This window comes from Apostichopus japonicus, chromosome 16 (assembly GCF_037975245.1).
Source record: "Apostichopus japonicus isolate 1M-3 chromosome 16, ASM3797524v1, whole genome shotgun sequence".
NCBI lineage: Eukaryota > Metazoa > Echinodermata > Holothuroidea > Aspidochirotida > Stichopodidae > Apostichopus > Apostichopus japonicus.
Genome location: NC_092576.1, coordinates 43497760 through 43520433, shown reverse-complemented (window position 1 = coordinate 43520433; position 22674 = coordinate 43497760). Strand labels below are relative to the sequence as shown.

The 22674-nt window shown below is 38.0% G+C and overlaps 2 protein-coding genes and 1 long non-coding RNA gene across 4 annotated transcripts in view; 1 reads left to right on the top strand and 2 right to left on the bottom strand.

The window, feature by feature from the left end:
• LOC139983280 (uncharacterized) overlaps positions 1–22674 on the bottom strand; it is a 254458-nt gene that overhangs the window by 153390 nt on the left and 78394 nt on the right. The window lies entirely within an intron of this gene.
• On the bottom strand, positions 1024–4724 carry LOC139983302 (uncharacterized). Its single transcript, XR_011798600.1, has 3 exons — positions 4457–4724; positions 2484–2582; positions 1024–1144 (listed from the first exon to the last, which is right to left on the bottom strand). It is a non-coding gene; the product is annotated as an uncharacterized lncRNA (long non-coding RNA).
• Positions 4923–21425, top strand: LOC139983285 (uncharacterized). Of its 2 annotated transcripts, XM_071996744.1 has the most exons (3): positions 4923–5496; positions 14053–14143; positions 18898–21425. In XM_071996744.1, exons 1-3 carry the CDS (start codon positions 5433–5435, stop codon positions 20318–20320), a joined length of 1578 nt encoding a protein of 525 aa, XP_071852845.1. In that variant the 5' UTR covers positions 4923–5432; the 3' UTR covers positions 20321–21425. The 2 variants fall into 2 exon arrangements, with proteins under 2 accessions (XP_071852845.1, XP_071852844.1); XM_071996743.1 differs by lacking the exon at positions 14053–14143 and having other exon boundaries at positions 4928–5496.

The window sequence follows — 22674 nt, the reverse complement described above, 5'->3', positions numbered from 1 at the left end:
CCCTCTTAATTGCTAAGCACCTGTATGCTAAGGCTAAGAAGTTGTTGTCATTTGAATTACTCAAATCCGCTTGTGCAAGCATTTTCATACATATGAACTACGTGATTTTCACAATTTTCAAGTCGTAAATTTGAGTAGAATAAACATAAACTAAACAACTTTTTGACTTGCTTTTATAAAAAATAAGGTCAATACACTCTTGGAAAATGGTATTTAAAGAAAAATTAATATTTACTCACAGGCCCGAATTGGAGCCCAAATTAGGGCCAGAACGGTGAGATTTCTTAAATTTGAGGGCGCTGTTCATAAAACGTACGACCTGCTTGACTTTCTTTTGGCACTTTTCCTGTACAACTACCACTGGAAAAGGATCCGATGGAAATTAAATCTCAATCATGCCTTTGTTTGTAAATATAGAGTACACTCAAAGTAGGGCCAGAAAAGGCCCCTATCTCATTTTCTGCCATTTTAATTACTTGTTAAGAAAAATTGAGACCGTAAATTTTCCTCAGAATGAGCTATATTTGAAGACTGGTCACATGTCTTCCACAATATCTGCAATATCAGACATAAAATACTTAACATTTATGCAAAAGATGCCTCCAAACTTGACACAAATTTATAGCAATCTGGATTTGGTGGCTAGGCGTGGCCGTACCCTAGCAACCAAATGGTTTTTTTAGCCCAATTTTATCCTTTGAGACATGTGGCAAGACACACACCATAACAATTTCAGGCAATTCTGAGAGGGTCGACGTGGAATCGACCCAAAAATCTGTTGATTTGGCATGGATCGACCCTGCTAACAGTAGCTTATTATGCCAACACAATATAAATAAACCAGTCATGACACTATTGCCAATGAGCTGGATTTTACCAAATCAATTTGACTTTTGATGATATAAATTGCAAACATCTATTAGCCATTAGCCATGAAACCACTGTGGGTGATATCAATACACAATAAGGGCATACCCTCCCCCCCCCCCCCCCCTGCATCTCTCCGATTGCTTACCCCGCAGGCACAAATGTTGTCTGGAATATTGGGTATAAGGTCCATTCGAACTGAAACAACTAGTTTGGTTATCGAGTGGGTAATCAGGATTTTCATCATGAACAGCCTGCCATACAGGTTTGGATATTCCTGAAATTTAAAAACAGGGTAGCCATATGAACATTCACAAGTCATTCACATGCTCTGAGATCATTTCTCATGTTTTTGCTTTGTTGTGACTCCTGCTTCAAGGTGTCCTGGGGTATTACAGGGTATTACACAAAGTCATTGCCCACAAAACCATGAGTATGAAGTATTGAATTCAATGGATTTTAATTATTTCTAAAAGTTTATGCTCTATACACATATGCAATGATCATGCTATGATGGATGGCTTGTTGCCAATTAAAAAAGAACAAATTAAAAACATGACATAAACACAATCATATCACATACTGAGAGGTGCCTTGTACAGTACTAACTATGTTCGTCAGGAGAGAAAACCCATGTTACCTTCATGTTTAATGTTAAGTCTCTATTTTTCCATTTCTTCTTTGTTTTAAATGATTTGCTTGTAACCCTATCAAGAACATTGTTTCCCAGAAGACATACTGTGTTTATGCTTTTAATTTGCAACACTGCTCAGTTTCAGTCAGATACCCCCACCCCCCCCCCCACCCTAAAGTACTACAAAGTGCTGACTGACAGGTGGTGGTTCCCAGTGTTAGCTACGTTAGAATAACAATAATTGTCCATACTTTTGGGGGTATTTTGACACAGAGATCAGTCAAACTTTTGGCATTAAAGGTAGTCAGTATAGGCCCAAAATTATAGCATGATATAATTGCTAGAAGTTTTCAAAAAGTACTTTCCTGGAGGTCTTTACTCTCCAAATTGTTCTCAGAAATTGTTAAGGAACACACAAGCTGACTGAATGTCCCAGTAAGGAAATTTCCTCAAAGGTTTTTATAAAAACAGTTTAAGAACTTTTGACCGAAGGTGACCATATTTGAAAATCTAGCATATTTTGGGCCATTACAGCATACCTTTAAGAAGAACCCCACCTGGATTTAGTGATTTACTTCAAAGTCCCTCTCAAACCCTCTCAATGCATATACAGTATATCTACTTTCTTTACCGGGCCTATGTATTGCACATAACATTTTACTTATTAACTTTTTCTTTGCAAGAATTTAAAGAAATTCAAAGGGGCCTTTACATAGCCACAGGAACAGTGATACCATTTTATGTGCTTTATTATGCTGTACCCAATTCCCACCCCACTCCCTTATCACATATTGTCATTTTCTAATAAATTATCAAGTGATAATTGCTATTGCAGTTGAAGTCTCTTTTTAACTGGACACTGCCTTGATATACCATTCTATGTGAGATCATACTCACCATCTACATAAGTATTAGACACACTCATTATGCACAACATTAACTATACAGTATGTGGACATGAATCCAATTATTCATAAAGTACCTTTCTGAGGTAATGTTCCTCCACAGGCTTATGTATGCTGTGTTCACCATTGTTCCAGTTTCAGCATTAAACACTTCTGTGGTGGTACAGAGCCCTAAACTGGACAAAAATTAGACAGATAATATACGTGATTCAGTGACTAATGCATGTCCTTAATAGAAAACTGGGGAACACAGAATAGCAAATAATAAGGAAGAAATTATGGAGAACATTTAAGATGCACATTGTTCATGATAACTTTATGTGTGGTGGTGTGTTGCAAAGTTAAGCACAAATGGATTACAAGTGTAAATATGGGTTTATTTCCAGTCATCTAACGGTGCTTATGAACACATTCGCTTAAATACAAGAGGTGCTCAAAATCATCCATTGTCACCTCAGCCATGCCAACGTGCTGTAATATTTGCATTTAGTTCACCAATATGCACAACTGTAGTTTCTGATGAGAAATGTATGCCTATGTGTGTAACAAAAATTTCTTTTCTGTTTAAACTTATGGGCCTACAGAGCATCTCGGTGGGAAAAAACTCCAGGTCCACTTACTACAGACATTTCCATACACATGGCTTACTGTATGGTGGATAACCAGTTTGCTAAAAGCTGTTCTTCTCTTTATATATATATATTAGTTATCTGTTCCAGTAGTTCCAAAGTATAAGATTGCACCATCCAAACATGTTTGCCTTTCACACATTGCCTTTCACACTTTTTTAAACCTGAAGTTAGTTGCCGAGCTAACCACTCATTTGGAGTCTTTCATTGGAACACCAGTGGATGGTCTTCTTAAATGAAGTCATGATTACTTTAAGATTACCCCTACCATTCACACTGGCTGTGTAGAGTGATGGACACTAAAAAAGTGAGATTATCACAGAGAAAATTCCTAGACATGTAGAAAATGTGAGAAAATTAAACAAGAGCGTGGCCACTGAAAATTCCTGTCATGCCTCTTGTTACAAGTCTCATTATGGTGCCGCATACTTGACCTAATTCATTTTGAAAACTGTTTGGCTGTATGATATCTGTTGATGGAATTGAACCACCTGCTGAAGGAATTCTGCATCACCAGAACAGATTATATAATCGCCTAACAATTTCCAAAAAGAAAGTTATCAATTTGGTTTATGGGTCATTGCGTGTCAAATCACGGATGGCTGTTGCTGCACCCTCTCCAAATATTCCCAATTTTTTGTGTATGATTGGAACAAAATGAAATGAGCATATTCTGAAAATTTCAGTTGCATTGCTTCACAGTTGGCCGATTTATTGAAATTCCGCAATTTGTCGCTACCGTGTTATTTTGGCATTTCCTTGACTTTTGAGGTCTCATTTCTCGGCAATTATTCATCCTACTACCTTTTTATTACAGATGCATATAGAGTCTATCCCATAGGACAGGAATATAAAAAAATTAGGCTACAAAAACATTGTCTTGTGGAGTTAGGTCAACTTAAAAGTGTCAAAATATTCGATTTTGTATTTTTCACTAAAAAATGTGTCATATTTAGTGATAAATTGCTCCTTAGAAACCCTTGCTTCAGGGTACTTAATATTTTCAGAGGTTATTATGTCTAGAACAGGCAATACAAAATAATTATAACAATGCTTTCCTATAATATATCTGCAAGTTGTGCAGCTCTAAAGTTGCTATTTCATGCTGTGATTCAGCATGAGGAAGGGGTTTTGATGCCATTTTGTTACCAAAGTAAACATGTGAGAGCTGTCACTGTCAGGGTTTTAAACTTTAATTATTAATATAAAGTTCTTATACCTAAAAAAATTTCAGGGTTCTATTTCTGAAATATCTTGGGGAAATAGGAATAATTAATATCCTCTTGTTAACATGTCCAGCATCATGAGTTTCGTTTTCAATTAGGTCCAGGTGCCTAACGAGCTGTAAACGTTAACATTAAGTGTTACTGTTAGGCCTTCGCCTAATTTAGTACTTAGAGCCTAGCCTACTACAGTCTCACCTCTCAACGTCTCAGTGTCTACCTTGAACTTGAAGTCACATGGACGAATTGTCGGGTAAACGCAATATCTTAGGGCGACATTATTCTGTGCAAATCCGACAACTCTTGCTTAGTATTTCTCAGCACAGTCACCGGACACACATGCATTGCGTTCATATTAAAAATAAGAACTGAAGGCTTCACTTTCGCGGTTCAACATAATAAAGTGACTGTAAGTGTGTGTAGGTCTTGGCTATTATTAGCGTAATTCCTTGTACACAACTTGAAACCGAGCTGAAGAAGTTTGCACAAGGGCGCAGACATGTTGTTTATTCAGGAAATGCCTGTGATTGGCTGAAACCCTAAAGCTTTTCTGAGATCTCTTTTGATTGGTGCTAACAGTCTGCGACAACGACGTGTTGCTAGATAGCGGCAAGGAAAATATTGACAGGAAGACTTTCACCGCTGTTTGGCTGTGGCTACTATTAAGAAGTCTGTTTTAACCATGGAGGTTAGATCTCCATATTTTCAACTATCAGTTCAACGGAAGTTATACTGCTGCATTCTTTCACTGTAATCTACAGGGAAAACGGTAGGCTACATATATATGGAACGAGTAGGGAATTGTTGTTAACGTTGTGTTCAGTGAGGTGTTTTGAATGATGATATTACTAACTTGTTGAAGTCTCATTGGATACATAACTGACCGCTGCAAACGTCCCGTGTCACCCTGTAAGTGTGAAATCAAGATTATCTATTAGTTGTACGTGCTATTTGTATTAGATCAACGGTGTGGAAACTGCTACTGAATCTAGCTTCGTGTAACTTTGTAACCCTACACCGCCGCGGTAGCGGCTATAGAAGAGCTCTAGAATGGATAATCGCAACAGGTACCGATCTTGTCTGTGCCGTCGGTCCGTCCTGGTAGGAGGCTTATTTCTGTGTGCCATATTTGTGTACAACACGTGGATGGGTGCTAGCTTTCGAGGCGTGCGACATGGAAAGCCCGTTGACTCATTGTATGCTGTATCGCGGCAATCAACTAGCACTATCGTGGAAGAGTGAGTATACGATTTGCAGTATATATGTACAGTAGATATATATATATATATATATATATATATATATATATATATATATATATATATATATTTATATTTATATATTTATATTTATATATATATATATATATAACTCTAAATTAGACCGTTGGGCAACATAGCATAAAATGAACACATAGGTCGACATTGGCAATTTAATGTTATTGTTTCACACTGGACCATTGTAAAGACTCCAGTTTGAGTGCTTTTAATATTAATCCTTTTGCAAAATACAAATACCAAGGATTTTAATTAAATAATCAATTAATTGTACACAAACACACTTAGGGCGAAAAATAGATGTCGCCCTAAGAGATTCTCGGTGAATTTAACTGTGAAACAGCACTTTGGGCAACATTGGCAATTTAATGTAATTTCATCACATTGGATGATTGTAAAGACTCCAGTATGGGTACTATTTATAATAATCCCTTTGAAATATATATATAGCAAGAAATTAAAGTAATTAATGAATTAATTACACATATACATGTAATACGGGTACCGTTGTTTTCCGCACACGTTACTTTCAGCTGAAACAAAACGGTGTTTTCCGCAAACAAATTTGTCAGCGGAAAACAACGTTTTTTTCAGCGGAAAGTAACGTTTTTTTTTTGGAGGGACAGAATAACTTACTGAATTGATTAGGCACATGGAATGATTTAGGAAGGTGGAGAAGATAGGATTTAACTGTAACAGGATAAATCGGCCATGATTTTAGATGTAACTCGTAAGAAAGGTGGTGCAAAATGCGTGTTCGACTATTAAAACAGCCCTTACTTATACAGCCATTTCCAGCGAAAATCAAAGATACCGCCTTTTACAATTTTTTTTTTTAAACTATCATTACGCGGACCGCAGTTCTAATACTTTATTAGATACAGTAGTCAATCCTTCATAACGCGGGTGTCCCTTTGCCCTTTTATCGGCCGACCACCACATACATCTTTAATAATCCATAATTACACACCCCCAAGCCTCCTCTGTATTATAAGCAGCTTAACTTTTCTGACATGAACTCAGTCTAACCATCCTTTATCGACGTTCTTTGATACTTTCTCGTGTTATTTTAATCATCCTGCCTGAATTTGGTATCCTAAAATATGCGGAAATCTAGTATACAGGAAGGTGAAAAAAAGGTGTTTTCCGCAGAAGAACTTTTTCAGCGGAAAGTAATCAGCGGAAAGTAACGTATGGGGAAAACAACTGAAACCTGTAATACAATGCTATTTTGTCTCACTGGACCACTGTTAGGACTCCAGTGTGGGTACTATTTATAGAAATTCCTTTGTAAAACAATATATATAGCAAGTAATTTAACTAATTAATTAATTAATTAATTAATTTATAACACATATACATGTTGGCGTATGTGAATTTAGCTCTTTTCACAACACTTGGTCAACATAGCATAAAATCAGCACATAGGGCGACATTGGCAATTTAATGTATATTTCATCAAACTGGACCACTGTTAGGACTCCAGTATGGGTACTATTGAAAGTTTTCCCTTTGTAAAACAAATATAGCAAATAATTTAATTAACTAAGTAATTAATTACACATATACAAGTTGTTCCACATATACAAGTTGTATACGAGTTGTCCTATGTGAATTTATCTCTTTTCACAACACTTAGGGCGACATAGCATAAAAACAACACTTAAAGCGACATTGGCAATTTAATGTTATATCATCACACTGGACCACTGTTAGGACTCCAGTATGGGTACTATTGAAAGTTATCCCTTTGTAAAATAAATATAGCAAATAATTTAATTAACTAAGTAATTAATTACACATTTATATACGACTTGTCCTATGTGAATTTATCTCTTTTCACAACACTTAGGGCGACATAGCATAAAAACAACACTAAGAACGACATTGGCAATTTAATGTTATATCAAGGGCGTAGGAACCGGGGGGGCTGGGGGGGTGCCAGCCCCCCCAGTGAAAAATGTGGAGGGGCGGAAGTATCATTCCGCCCCCCTGGTTCGCAAGTCAGAAAACCCCTTTTTCATTTCCAAATGAGAAAAAAAATCTCATTTGGAGCACCAAATTGCATCTAAGGCCAGGTGAAAATGCAAAATTATTTACAAAATGGAGTGGGTGTTGAAGTGTGCTATATTTCACCAAATTGCATCTGAGGCCACCTGGAAAGGCAAACAATTCCAAAGGGGAGGGGGCCACCCCCTCCCCTTTGACCCCTCCACCAGGCCGGCCATCAGTTCAGCCCCCCCACTCAAAAGTACCTTCCTACGCCACTGTGTTATATCATCACACTGGACCACTGTTAGGACTCCAGTATGGGTACTATTGGAAGTAATCCCTTTGTAAAATAAATATAGCAAATAATTTAATTAACTAAGTAATTAATTACACATATATACAAGTTGTTCCATGTGAATTTATCTCTTTTCACAACACTTAGGGCGACATAGCATAAAAACAACACTTAGGGCCACTTGGGAAATTTAATGTGTACACAGTAATTCCATCACACTGGACCACAGGACAGGGGCACATACTAAAAAACCACTGCAGTGGTACAGGTAGTCCAAGATGTCTGCTTTGTTAATCATAAAAATATCTTCTGATACCTTCTTAAAAATAACAGTGAGCATAATAATGTGAACATGTATATACTGAGAATAAAAAGCTTTGAAGAGGTTCAATCCAAATCATAATACTGTAACAAATGAGGAAAAAACCTGTCTTTATGTTGATGTGACAAGGACTTACAGAACCAAAATGATGGCAAGTTCTTCTCAATGTCAAGAATTATTTAAAAATTTCTTGAATATGCAAACTCCTGTCATACCCATTACAGGTAAACAATATTCAAAGAACACAATTTTGTTAGAGGAGATACTAGTTAGGCTTTTTGAAAATTTAAAACTTGAGCACATGCTTGAGTATAAAGTGCAAGAATGCCTTCACTCAAGATGTTTTCACTGAAAAAGATTATAAAAAGAGGGAGCACCAACCTAAAAATTACTGGGTTTATAGATACATTCATTATCTATTAGCATTGGTAAAACATGTTGCAAAGGTCCCTTTGTAAGAAAAGTAAACTGTGACCTTTGGGTGCATGCCCAAAGAAATTTCAATGATAAAAAATGTTGAAATTCATATCGAAAATATTTCCAGGTATGTTCTTTATAAAGTTGTATGAACTGGTCTTCTTAACCCACCCCTTTCCCTATCCACAAGACAAGGTTTTTTGGTGGGGTGGAAGTAGATCACTTTGCATATTTTAGTGGAGCTATGTTATGTTTCTCAAAGAATTGCATAAAAAGTTCATGTTTTGGTCCCTACATTCACTCAAATGTCCAATGAATTTTAAAGCGAATCTAACACCTGACGTCACACAGTCACATTCTGGAGGCAAGGGTGTCAATGGAGCATCAATATTGACTGGGAGCCCATAGGGTTTGGTTACCTGGGAAGGTAACCAATTGCCTTGTACATCACAATGTTCACAGTGCATTCCTGTATATGAAACCAGACGACTGGCAAACTGGCTGTGGTGGGTGTGGCCATCGCCAGTAATTATTGGTGGTGGGGTACAAGCTTTGCCAGCCTCACGGATGACCTAGGTCAGCTCATGAGGTTACCACTTGAAACCAACTGGAAAATGATGGTTAGGACTTCAGATACAAGGGATGGGCATTTCCAGTAATTTTTATTGGTGGGTACCCCTGCCAGTAGACCCCCAAAATGCTCATCCCTTCATTGACCTAGGTCAGCTCATGAAGTATCCAGTTAAAAACTACCGGAAAAGGATTGGCAGGACTCTATATGTAAGGGGTGGGCATTTCCAGTAATTTCTATTAGTGGGGAACCCCTGCCAGTAGACCCCCAAAATGCCCATCCCCTCATTGACCTAGGTCAGCTCATGAGGTAACCAGTTGAAACCTACTGGAAAATGATAGGTATCACTTCATATGTACAGTAAGGGATGGGCATTTCCAGAAATTTCTATTAGTGGGATACCCTGCCAGTAGACCCCCAAAAAGCCCATCCCCTCATTGACCTAGGTCAGCTCATGAAGTATCCAGTTAAAAACTACCGGAAAAGGATTGACAGGACTCTATATGTAAGGGAAAGGCATTTTCCAGTAATTTCTATTAGTGGGGAACCCCTGCCAGTAGACCCCCAAAATGCCCATCCCCTCATTGACCTAGGTCGGCTCATAAGGTAACCAGTTGATACCTACTGGAAAATGATAAGTATCACTTCATATGTAAGGGATGGGCATTTCCAGAAATTTCTATTAGTGGGGTACCCCTGCCAGTAGACCCCCAATATGCCAATCCCCCTCATTGACCTAGGTGAGCTCATGATGTAACCAGTTGAAACCTACTGGAAAATGATAGGTATCACTTCATATGTAAGGTTTGGGCATTTCCAGAAATTTCTATTAGTGGGATACCCCTGCCAGTAGACCCCCAAAAAGCCCATCCCCTCATTGACCTAGGTCAGCTCATGAAGTATCCAGTTAAAAACTACCGGAAAATGATTGGCAGGACTCTATATGTAAGGGGTGGGCATTTCCAGTAATTTATATTAGTGGGGTACCCCTGCCAGTAGACCCCCAAAATGCCCATCCCCTCTCTGACCTAGGTCAGCTCATGAAGTATCCAGTTGAAACCTACTGGAAAATGATAGGTATCACTTCATATGTAAGGGATGGGCATTTCCAGACATTTCTATTAGTGAGGTACCCCTGCCAGTAGACCCCAAAAATGCCCATCCCCAATCATCTCTACCCAAACTACTTTTTCCCAAAATGTTATATATATAATTATACTATATGCAAGGTATACTAAAAGATAGGATATAACAAAGTTTTGTGCAGCTTCAACGCTTTTGGAAATATATTTTTAAATTCATAACAGAGTCAATACAATATTTGAATGTTTGTTAGCCAATATATCAATATTTATGGTATTACATAATAATAAAAGTTCAAAACCAACATAAACTTTGCTTACAAAGGAATGACCTTTAGTACAATACAACATTTGTGTAATCAGCTAGGGCTCTTATATCGCTTACTGAAATATTCAATTTGTCTCAATTTTGCCAACCAATAATTCTCCAATTGTGCAGTATTAGCCAATACTGCAATCCTTATCATCCACAAAAGTATGTGACTTTGTGAGCTTTGGAATTCTCATCCTGGCATTTTGTTAATATTAAAGGTATAATGTCATGAAATTCAAGGCAAAATGCAGTCAAGTACAGTATTAGTTGGTTTGTAAACACTGGTGCATACATCAGCATCCTAAACACATGTGTTTGTTGTACCATATGTACTTCGTTCCCCAAGGTCTGTCTCCCCACAACCTAAGCACCGCATTCTACCGTGTCTATTATGCCCTGGTAATCTTTTAACACTGTGCACCCTTACTGACCCCAAGTGAACCCCTTCATATTCTACCATTCCAAAGTGTCTCACATGTTTTTCGTATTGGGAAAAATTCTCTTCGAAATTCGCCCGAAACACTGGTGCATATATCAGCATCCTTAACACATGTGTTTGTTGTACCATTTATGTTGCATGATCATCTGTGGATCAGATCATGATTGCACAGGAGAATACTTGTCAGCCTGCAGCTGGTTTACAAACACCACATGTTAAACGCTCATACTGGCATTACTGTTATTGAAAGAAGATGCAATATGAACCACAGAAAATAATGCATTTTTTTCATTAGATGCAGACATTGAAGAATTCCATCGATTTCCAATGCATATTTATATACTCTCTTCACAACATGTGAAAACAATATTCTGTATGTATAATTTGTAAAAGTGTTGTAGAACTAGGTGTTTAGCATTAGCAGTACATCAGTTAGGAATGCATTATTATGGGCTCTGTTTTGGTGTCAACACAATAACAGACTAAAACCTGCTAAATGTAGCACTTTATATTCAGGTTTCTAGTGCAATTATGTGGACAACCAGCTAAAAACTTGGGTTCCAAATTAAACTGCAAAAACTTTACATTTAGTTACTTACCCTCAACCATACATACATGCCCGTATGCAGTATTGTGGGTAATGTCAAATTTAATACACACCAACCAGTCATCAGTCAACAACATCACACGTCAACTTCTTGTTGCAGTATTATTGTACTTTCCATAACCTCATTATTCTTTTTGAAATGAGCGCCAAATGCAACAGGGTTCATCAACTCAACCATTCACTCACCAAGTACGATAACAGTCCAACTGACATCAGAAGCAAAGGCAAATACTATATACTGTAGTAACTGTACATACTGTATGAGATTAACTACTGGCAGTTGTAACACATACTGTATATTAAGAGAAGTCAATTATAAACCACTTTGAAAATCTATCTGCTTTAATAGAAGATTCCAGTTCTGGCTTTTTGTTCAGTGTATAGTAAAGGTTTTGTAATTATAAAAACAGTAAAAGAGCATTAATTCAGTTTTAATATGCAATACATTTTAAATTCAAGTAAAAAATTATTCAAATACAACTCATCAAATTTGTAATATAAAACTGAATGCAAATTGGTATAAAAGGGAGTTCCAATGCCCTAATACAGGGTAATTAAGTTTTGTAGATAAAAGGCAATAAGGATCATTAACTTAATATGATCAAATATGAAATATGACATTGTGTTTACAACTTATCTGTATCTGGCTAATTTCTTTCTGGTGCAAACTATTCATAAATTATTATTGAGATGATGCTATCCCCCATATATAAATGGAAAAGTGCAGGATATTGACATTTTTTTAATTTGGAACAAGAATTTATAATGATGTGACATGGCTTAATACTCCTTAGCCCGCCAGGTAACTCTCTTTTCTCTGTGATCACATGATATTAGAGGGGTTCAGGTTCAATTCACATACACTTAATGTGGTATAGTTTGTAGTATAGGTAAGTTCTTTTTCATTTGCAAAAAGGGACATCTAGTCAGGGGTAGCATGATCTATGCAGGGATTGCTTGATTTGTAATTTGAAGTTGTAACAACATTCCATAAATTTGTATGCTATTGAAAATGTACAACCTAAGCAAATCAAATATCATTTTGTGTTACTATTCTGTTTTGATAGGAGACCTGTTCAATCATGGCTGGACCAAATTGCTAATAAGCTAATTAATAGTTTTCCCAAACCACAAAGAACATGAATAAAGCTGTTCAATTTGAAAAACAAATAATATACATGAATACAGTGGTTTAGTTTAACCCTTATTACCAAGGGTGTAGGAACCGGGGTCTGGGGGGCACCAGCCCCCCCAGTGAAAAATATGGTGGGGCGGAAGTATCATTCCGCCCCCCCGCTTCGCAAGTCAGAAAACCCCTTTTTCATTTCCAAATGAGAAAAAAAAATCTCATTTGGAGCACCAAATTGCATCTAAGGCCAGGTGAAAATGCAAAATTATTTACAAAATGGAGTGGGTGTTGAAGTGTGCTATATTGCACCAAATTGCATCTGAGGCCACCTGAAAATGCAAAAAAATTCCAAACATGGATCCACAATTAATGGAAGGTTTGATAAGACTTCCTGAGATTTAAGCAGATTTTTCTACCTGGCATCGTCTTTGAGGTTCCTGGATGTATTTTCTTCTCATGGCTCTTTTCCCATATGGTATACTTCCTTACTGTAAGAAATAATATCATATCACACCAAATAGTAGTAGGTACTCAGTACTAGTAAATCACAGTGAAAACTTACAGTACAAAAAACACAAACTATTTTGAACTGACGTACAAGTGACCCTTGATACAATCTATACTCTCCTGCACTTCCATGAACAGGCAGCTCTACACATGGAAGCACTTTCTAAAAATAACTAGTCATGCTTACTATAATTGCCCAAATTCACACAAAAGCATTCAGCTTTGATATTATATATGATATCACAATGCACAAGTGCTTCATCTGTCCCCTCAAAAGAGAGACACTGAACAGACTGGTACCCAGTGAGATTTGGCCAAATCTTTATGCTTATATCACTATGTGTAGAGAACCATATGATGGTAAACTGAATGTTCACAGTGTTTCAAAATAACAATTTCAGAGCACCAGATTGGGATTGAATGTCCATACAACAAACAACCACCAGTAAGTGCCTATCAGGTGTCAGCAGTCGAATACTAAAACCTGATGAGCAGCACTGCTAAAATATACTTTGCATGTGCTGAAATGATGTGTGATCTTAAAAAAAAATTGAGTATACATAAAAGGAATTAACATAAATACTTGTATCCCTCCTATATATATTGTAGTATAAATTGTGGTAGAGATTGCAGTCCATACCTTTGTGTGTCACGACGGTTGCAAACAGGAACATTCATCTCCATCACTCTCATTAATTGTTGCGCTAAAATTCAAAGCAGAAGACAGAGCTTGTTTACAGCATTCTATAAAACAATATACTGGCAAGATAGTCAGAATAATGCATGTTATTTGCTCATATATTTTGATCAATATCAATTTTATGTTTTTATTCCAATATTTAGCAAATGTCCAATGCAGCAGATATTTGTCATGTGATTGTTTATCAATTGATATGCCATGTCAAGACCAGCTGTTGCACATAGGTGTAAACAGGTAAATCTTACTTTCCTTAACAATGAATTTGCTGTAACAATGGTATAATTATAATAGCACCCATACTACCTTGATTTGTCTCCACCTCTCTCACAATTTTTTTCCAACATTGGTTTGCAATATCCATACAGTAGCATAACATTCTTCATTCAATTCATTTCCAATGAATAAGGACATCTCAAATGCAATGATCATGTCACAAGTTGAAATATTTTAATGAAAAGAATATTGAAAATGTGGATAATTCACATTGGAGCTTCATGGTGGAATGTTGGCTAAAGTCAAAATTAAAGGAATTGATTCCACTGGTCCAATTTAATGAATAATGATGGTACCATTGCTCATACAAATTCAACAAAGCATTACAGTATGTATCATGTACACAGTAATAGATGCATGTAGACATCTACATGCAAAATGCTTCAGACAAGTGACAGCCTTCAGTATAATAAATATCTAACAATCTGAAATGCTCTCATTGGTTCCTTGCTTTTGCGAAGCAAGGAACCTATGCGTTCAACTTGGCGTGTGTGTGCGTGTGTGTGTATGTGACGCTTGGCTTGTGTACATGATACCTCAATAAGGAAATGATGTATCATGATCAAACTTAGTGGGTGGATAGCCCATAGTGAGAGGAAGATCCCTATTGTTTTTGGTGCCCTCAAAGGTCACCAAAGGTCAGTTAGATGCCAAAAACCAATATATTAAAAACAGCAATAACTCCCATTGACAGGGTCCGACATGGTTGATATTTTGGGAGTAGTTGTGAATGGGATAAGGGATCGTTTCCAAACCTAACGGTAATGTGATCAAAGGTCAACAAAGGTCAATAAATGATAAAAAACTAGAATTTTTGCGATAACTTGAGAACGAAATGTCCGTTAGGGTTGGGAGTTGCTTCAATGTAATCCAATTGTCGACCCGCATCTGGGTGACCCTTGACCTCAATTTGACCTCTGGTGACCTTTACGTGTTTCGGGGGATTTTTACAGTTTCGATGCTATTTTCAGATGTCAAAGGTACCTTCTGATCATAAATGTCAATAGGTTGACCCCGTGTGACCTTTTTGTGCAAAGTTATAGGGGGTCAAAGTTTTTCGGTCAGAGTTACTGTAGGATGGCTGTACAGACTTGTCGTTTTGTTTTTTGGAATAAGGAGATAAAACTACATCTGGAAACAAGGTCAAAAGGTCAAAGGTCACATTAGAAAAAATGTGCTTATTTTGGGAGGAAACGAGCAAAAAAGAAAATGTTTGGTTTTGATGCTAGATTTGGATATCAAAGGTACCTTCCGATCAAAAATGTCAATGGGTTGACACCCGTGTGACCTTCGTGTGCGAAGTTATACAAGGTCAAAGTTAATTTTCAGACACTTAATGCAATAACCCAGTGCCAAGGTGTGACACGGTGATATTTTTGGACAAGTTGCAAATGGTAAAGGGGAATATTTTTAAACTTAAAGGTCATGTGATCCGAGGTCACCAAAGGTCAATTAATGTTAAAAAACTTGTATTTTGGCAGGAGAAAATGGGCAAAGAAAAAATTGTTTGAATTATTATAGTTTGATGCTATATTCACGTCACATTGATCAAAAATGTCAATGAGTTGACCCAAGGTGACCTTTGTGGGTTCAGTTATATGAGGTCAAAGTTAATCTTTAGACATTTAGTGCAATAACTCCCAGGGCCAAGTTGTGTCACAGTTGATATTTTGGGACAAGTTGCAAATGGTATAGGGGAATATTTTCAAACGGAACGGTCATGTGATCCGAGGTCACCAAAGGTCAATTAATGATAAAAAACTAGTTTTTTTGCAATAACTTGAGAAGGAATTGTCCGTTAGGGTTGGAAGTTGCTTCAATGTAATGCAATTGTTGACCCACATCTGGGTGACCTTTGACCTCAATTTGACCTCTGGTGACCTTTACTTGTTTTGGGGATTTTTACAGTTTCGATGCTATTTTCAGATGTCAAAGGTACCTTCTGATCATAAATGTCAATGGGTTGACCCCATGTGACCTTTATGTGCGAAGTTATTTATGTTAGAAATTAATTAATTAATGTTAAAAAAAGAGTATTTTGGGGGGAAAAATGGGCAAAGAAAAATAGGTTTGAATTTTTATAGTTTTTGATGCTATATTCACGTCCCACCGATCAAAAATATTCAATTGGTTGACCTCCGGGTGACCTTTGTGTGTGAAGTTATGTATACAAGTTCAAAGTTAATTTTTAGACATTTAATGCAATTAAATCCCAATGCCACGGTTGATATTTTGGGACAAGTTGTGAATGGGGTGGTGGAACATTTTCAAACTTAATGGTCATGTCATCTGAGGTCACCAATGTTATCATATCTGTTGACCCGCTTGTAGGTGACCTTATATTTCTTACATTTTCTATGCCATATTGAGATCTAAAAAGTGCCTTTTGATCAAAAATCTGATCACAATTTGTGATCACAAAAGTGTTGGCTATAGTGTTGGTTACTTTATGGGTATATACATGTAGGGCCACAATTACTTGGACTATTTGAGCCCAATCTTGCTTGATAATATTATGTGTATTGTCATATACCCCTAAGCAAGGAACCACAGTGCCCTTGGGCTCTTGTTTTTCTCCAAATCGGGGACGGGGTGTGGATTCTAAAGTCATCCGAGACATTGAATTATGGGTCGAATCTTCATGAAAGGGGAATTATAGTGGCGAAGAAGGACTTTATAAAGGGGATATAACTTGGCCCTGAGATCAGTTTAGCCGACTTCCATGTTGAAGGCAGTGGCGTAGCCTGCAGAGGGGGGGTGGCAGGGGGGGCAAATCCTCCCAAATTTGCTTTGTGCTACAGTCTTGCCCCACCCCCCGCCCCGCCCCCACCAAATCAATTCAGTAATGTTTTCAAAATACTTCTTTTTTACTTTATTCGAGTTCAAATCACAAGTATTCATACATCATGGCTCATGTTCATACTTCATATAAGGTCAGAACTTGGTAATCAGACCGAGATATTACACATTTTGGGCCTTAATCATATATACCCACATACGGAGAACGTAGATCAATATCGTCCTACAGAATAAGCGTAAATAATTTGGCCGGTTGTACAGCGTCATTACAAACTAGCGCTAGCAACCCATGTGCATTTTCAGCGACCAATGATGCCACTCGCGGAGAATTTTCACTGCACGTATAGGCCCTGTAGGCCTTGTGAAACTTGTTTGTGTGGAAATCTGGGCATGTAGTGAATTAGAGTAGCTAATTTATCCATTGTATCCTTTTAATAATGTGCGGAATGATTCATTCATTTACACACGCTGCATTACTGTTATTTGTTAAACCATAGGCCCCCTATAGCGTATTTCGAAATGATAGAATTGAAAGATCATTATATTCAATTTCATATATCACAATTCCTACCATCAACCTTCACGAGGTTGCCCCCCCCCCTTCCTTAAGAAAAATCTTGCCCCTAATAATAGAATGCTGGCTACTGTACGCCACTGGTTGGAGGGTGGGGGGGAAGGGGGGAGTGTGGTTGTCCACTCCCAGAAAATAAAATCTAACGATAAATGGTACATCCATATACTTAAGACTATAAATTAGGTCTGCAATTAACACTGAACTTAAGGTTGTGCTTATAAAAATACTGTACTCTTACTTTTGTGTGTGTTGTTAATTAAAAGAGGTTATACTGCTAGCATCGATCTAATTCTTCCACGGCTAATAATAAACAAAATCCACGACTGAACCTTCCACCCTCCCCAACTGACCATGGGAGGTTGAAGCCATGCTTCCACCCCCCCCCCCCTCCGCTCCAGCCGAACCCACCTTTGCGCACGCTACACAACTTCAACCCGAATTTCTATTAATAAATAATAGTAATAAATAAAAATCAAACATTAGAAACCTTCAATCCTAATGACTTGTTTAGCTCATTAGTGACTTGACTTAATTTATCCTCCTCATCTTTCAGCATCCCAAACAAGCCCAAAAAAAATGGGAAAAAAAAAATATTATGATTATGAATTTATGATTCGCTGAAAACATGCCCAAAGATGTAACTGCCGTAAGTTTCTTTTATAGGTTTTTTTTTTCTTGACAAAAGTTGACCTTAAGTTGACCTTCAAAGGCGGATGTTACACTACTCATATTTCGGTACTGTATGTTTCCTTGCAAAGATACGACTTGCAGCAGTGTGGTAGGAAACTCATGTATCTAATGACTATTAATTACATGAAAGTGGAGTAGCGCACTCCTTTGTTTTTGTGTCATAGTTCTTTGTTTTCTACCCGTTGTTGTTGTTGTTTGTTTCCGTTCCATGGAGTTACTAAAAGGCAGTGAAGACTCGCCCAAAACCGCGTGCGGCCATCTGATAAAAAAATTAACTTTGTGTTGCTTGCAAGTGACGTTTTGGTTCGTGTCGCTACAAAATGCAGACAGTGATGAAACGTGATACAGTACCTTAATGTTATATTTTGCTGGACCTGAGATGTCCATCGCTGTATCGTTTGTACACTGTGCTGTGGGTATTGACCGCAGCTGTACAGTATGTACTGACTGTACACTAGTGTCTAATTACCGACTGTAGCAGGCTGTGTGTGTATTTTCTGGAATCGATGGTAGTTTTTAACACTTCTGTTACACCTCATTCGAAACTAGGTCAAATTACCGGCATCAGACGTTTCTTTTTTTGCGCGAGTCTTCACACCCTTTAAAAAAAAAAAAACCTTAATCTCTTTGTCACGTTTTTTTTTATCTACAGATTGGAGGAAGGTAACTTCACACTCTGGGCCAAGCAAAAATTCACAAACCGTGGGTCATCGATTGTAACCGATATAAGTGGTCAGGACGAAACCATGTTACAGAATGACGTCATCGATGGGAACGGGGCAAGATATTTGGAGCCCGGTGACCCGAACGTGGGCAGTGGGACGTTTGGAATATCAGGAGGACGCAATGACAAACAGTTACAGGACGGGTATGGAACATCCGATGACTCATCGAGACTTGGTCAATCCCAGGTTCAGATATTAGCAGGAACGTTGACGTCCCATGAAACCGACGACAGAGCCAATGGACAGTGGGGCGGAAGGAACACGTTTGCTTTAGAAGAACCTGGTGTCGTGGCTAACAACAACCCTGCACCACCAGGTGACCATAATGACGGAAATGCAAATTTCGCAAAGACGACGGCAAAATTAGACCTAACCTCTCTGCTTCCTCTAGGCGGAAACACGCTTCCCAATTATTTCCTCTGTGGAATAGATCGGGGTCTACGACCGGTTGACTATAAAGAGGGCGTCCTGGCTTTTCTTCATCACAATAAGGCGGCCGGTTCGTCTATCAAGATTTGCCTAACGAGTATGCAGAGAAAGGGAATTTTAACAAATCATTCCCTTCTCATCTATTCGTCGAAAGTGATATCGACTTTAAAGCCCAGTGATATCGTCAAACACAATGCATTTGCCGGGGGTTACTCCTTTGGCGTGTGCCAGCTCTCTCCGGCTAAGAATTGTTCCTATTTTACGGTCTTGCGGGATCCTTACGATCGAGTTATTTCGTCTTATTATTATTGTCGGGTCCAGTACTGGGACCAGCTGTGTGGACCTTTAAGAGTGGGCAACTTCACCCTGCGAGAATGGGCGATTTATCAAGGCAGTTATTTCTTTTACCAACTGTTGATGCAGAGAGGGTATTGTCGGAATAATGACGTCATACACGAGATATTCGATAACGGTGATATAGATTTCATTCCGAAGGGGTCGATGAAGTATATTAACTATAATGACACCCACCAGTGCTGGTTCAAAGAGAAAGCATATTTAAGCAACGTATTGAATAACACAGGGAAAATGCATTTATTGGAGAACGTTTTAGATAATTTAGAGTCTTGGTTTTCAGTAATTGGGCTGACGGAAGATTTTGACTTATCTTTGAAGATGCTCTCTGTTACCTATGACTTACCTTTCTACCGTCGATGTAGAGGCAAGCAAATCAATAAAAGTCCTTCCAAGCGGTCGAGTACTGATATCAATAAGAATAAGGATAAAAGAATTCTGCAAGCGAGTCCAGAGGTTAAGAAAGCTTTATTTTATGATATACAAATTTATGAGAAAGGCAGGGCAATTTTCGACCGACAAAAACAACGCCTGAAGAAGTTAAAAGTGAACATTATGGAACATTGATATGAGGAACAAACAAAAGTGAAAGAAATAGTTGTGAATCCGCGATAACTCAACAATTGAGTGATGTATTTCCTCTACTTGCTATGTAGATGTATACTAGAGGGAGAAGGTGTGCCCCATCGTGGCGCTGAACCTATGAATATTAATGAGGTTATGGGGTCAAACGTAAAAAAATCTTTACATTGGAATAAGTCCGCAACCATAAGTCTGATTGTAGCCAAACTTGGGATACAGTTGTCGGTTAATTGCTAGTACTCTACATATAGGCCTCATTTATGTTGTAAGAACCACCTGAGCCGCCCAAAAATTCTGGGCACATTGTTTTTGGTTGGGTGTGTCCCAAAATTTATTTTTAACTCAAATGCATTTTGGGACACATTCGTTTGGGCCCGAATTTGTGGGCCCAATATTTTTGGGACCCTTTGAGCCCACAATTAATGCTTTACATTGCAATAATTCTGCAGCTGTAATTCGGATTGTATGCAAAGTAGCTGATACATGTAGGCCTACTTTTGTGGGGTCCATCTAGGCCCCAAACAAAACAAGGTTAATTTATTTGGTCCAGGTGCCCCAATTTTTTTTCGACCCCAAATGATGTTGGGACTTAGGACACATTCGTTAGGTCTGAATTTGCGAGACCCAGCATTTTTGGGCCCACTTTATTTGGTGCTCAAGTTTTAGGGGTAAATATAGTTTTGAGCCACTTTGTTTGGGCCCAATATTTTTGGGAGGGGCCAAAATATTCAAATTGCAATAACTCCACAACCTTCAATCAGATTTTATCCAAACTTGGAATACAGTTGTAGGTTAATAGCGGGTATATGTCGGCATTTATATTCAACAAATTGGGTGATGATATACTGTACAACACTTTAATATATTCGCCGAACAAGGAACCATAGTGGCAGTCTTTATGATTATTATTTAGTAAATATGAAGAAGAACAAAGGAGTTTGAACCAAAGTGAATATGACATTATTGTTTTACTGATTTCTTAAGAATTATCGGTTTCAAGGTAACATTAAATTTTATATTTATATATATTTACAATTTTTTATTTGACGAAATCGGAAAACAAAACCGTACCTTATAATTTTGAAACCTATATACTTTGCTGTCATCATGTTTTGTTCTTGAATGTTGGGCAACTTAGACAGGCCAATCTATTTTCTTGACTGATAAGTTTCGCTAGTCTCGCTATATCTGTCGATTCAGGATTTTAGAAAGGGAGGGTGTGACCCCGGGTTCGAAGCCGACTCCTCACGTAATGGGAGCAACGTCATCCCGGAAACAAAGTAAACATCCGGATTTGTTGGTTTTGTGAGCTCGAAACATTGGATGTATACACCTCTTATCATCTCCCCCCCCCCCCCCGCAGACTCACCCCTTCTTCCCTTCTAGCCAATCATATATACGCGGTTGTCTACCTTGGCAGGTCTTTTTTTTTATTCGAGAATGTTACGTTGGGTTTCTAAACAGAGCAGGCGAATCCAATGCAGTGAACCACAGCCGTGAGTAAACTTTGATTTTATGTTAACCCCCTGTACTGGGTTTAGTGAAATATGGAGGGTAAAAATACATTACATAGGTATACCCTCTGAACAGAACCGATGATCTAATTTATATACACGAAATTTATACCGGTGCTGTGGCCAAGTGGAAAAAGGTGGTGGCATTTGAAGCAATGATGCTTAGCAATCGGGCGGGATCCAGGTTCGATTCCCGGCAGGGTCATAATAAGGTGGGTTTTCATCCAAGAGCAATCTACGGTATTCCCATCTGAAATGACTTTCTAAATCGAAAAGTTTCCGAATATAAGTTAAAATGTTGAATCGGAAGCCGACATGTAAAGGCCCTTGCGGGGTTTTCCCACATTTGTGGTCGCTTAAGCATCGTAATAATAACTGATGCTTATTATTATTATTAAATACTCGAGTGTGATTGGGTAATGTATCGCGATCTACTAGTAATATTCAGGTCGTACAACAGGGAATTTCCCGAATGGTGTGGATGATGTCGTAATGTTGTAACTGTACACTGCCTGATTTACTTAGAATACTTTAACAGTATATGCACTCTGTGTCAGATTTACTTCTAATGCCTTTAACTGTACACTGCCTCTGTGCTTGGTTTACTTGCAATGCTTCAACTGTACATTTCCCTCTGTGCCTGGTTTACTTCCAATGCTTACACTGTACAATGCCCTTTGTGCCCAATTTACTTCCAATGCTTTAATGGCCTGATTTAGTTACAATGCTTCAACTGTACAATGCTTTCTGTACCTGATTTACTTAAAAATGCTTTTACTGTACAATGCCCTTTGTGCCTGATTTAACTTGCAATGCTTTATCTGC

What these genes read in the sequence shown, in the direction of transcription:
- LOC139983285 (XM_071996743.1), top strand. Translation starts at nt 5,309, where the DNA reads ATGGATAATCGCAACAGGTACCGATCTTGTCTGTGCCGTCGGTCCGTC. An exon ending in ACTAGCACTATCGTGGAAGA is followed by an intron (nt 5,497 to 18,897) that starts GTGAGTATACGA and finishes TTTTATCTACAG; the next exon opens with ATTGGAGGAAGGTAACTTCA.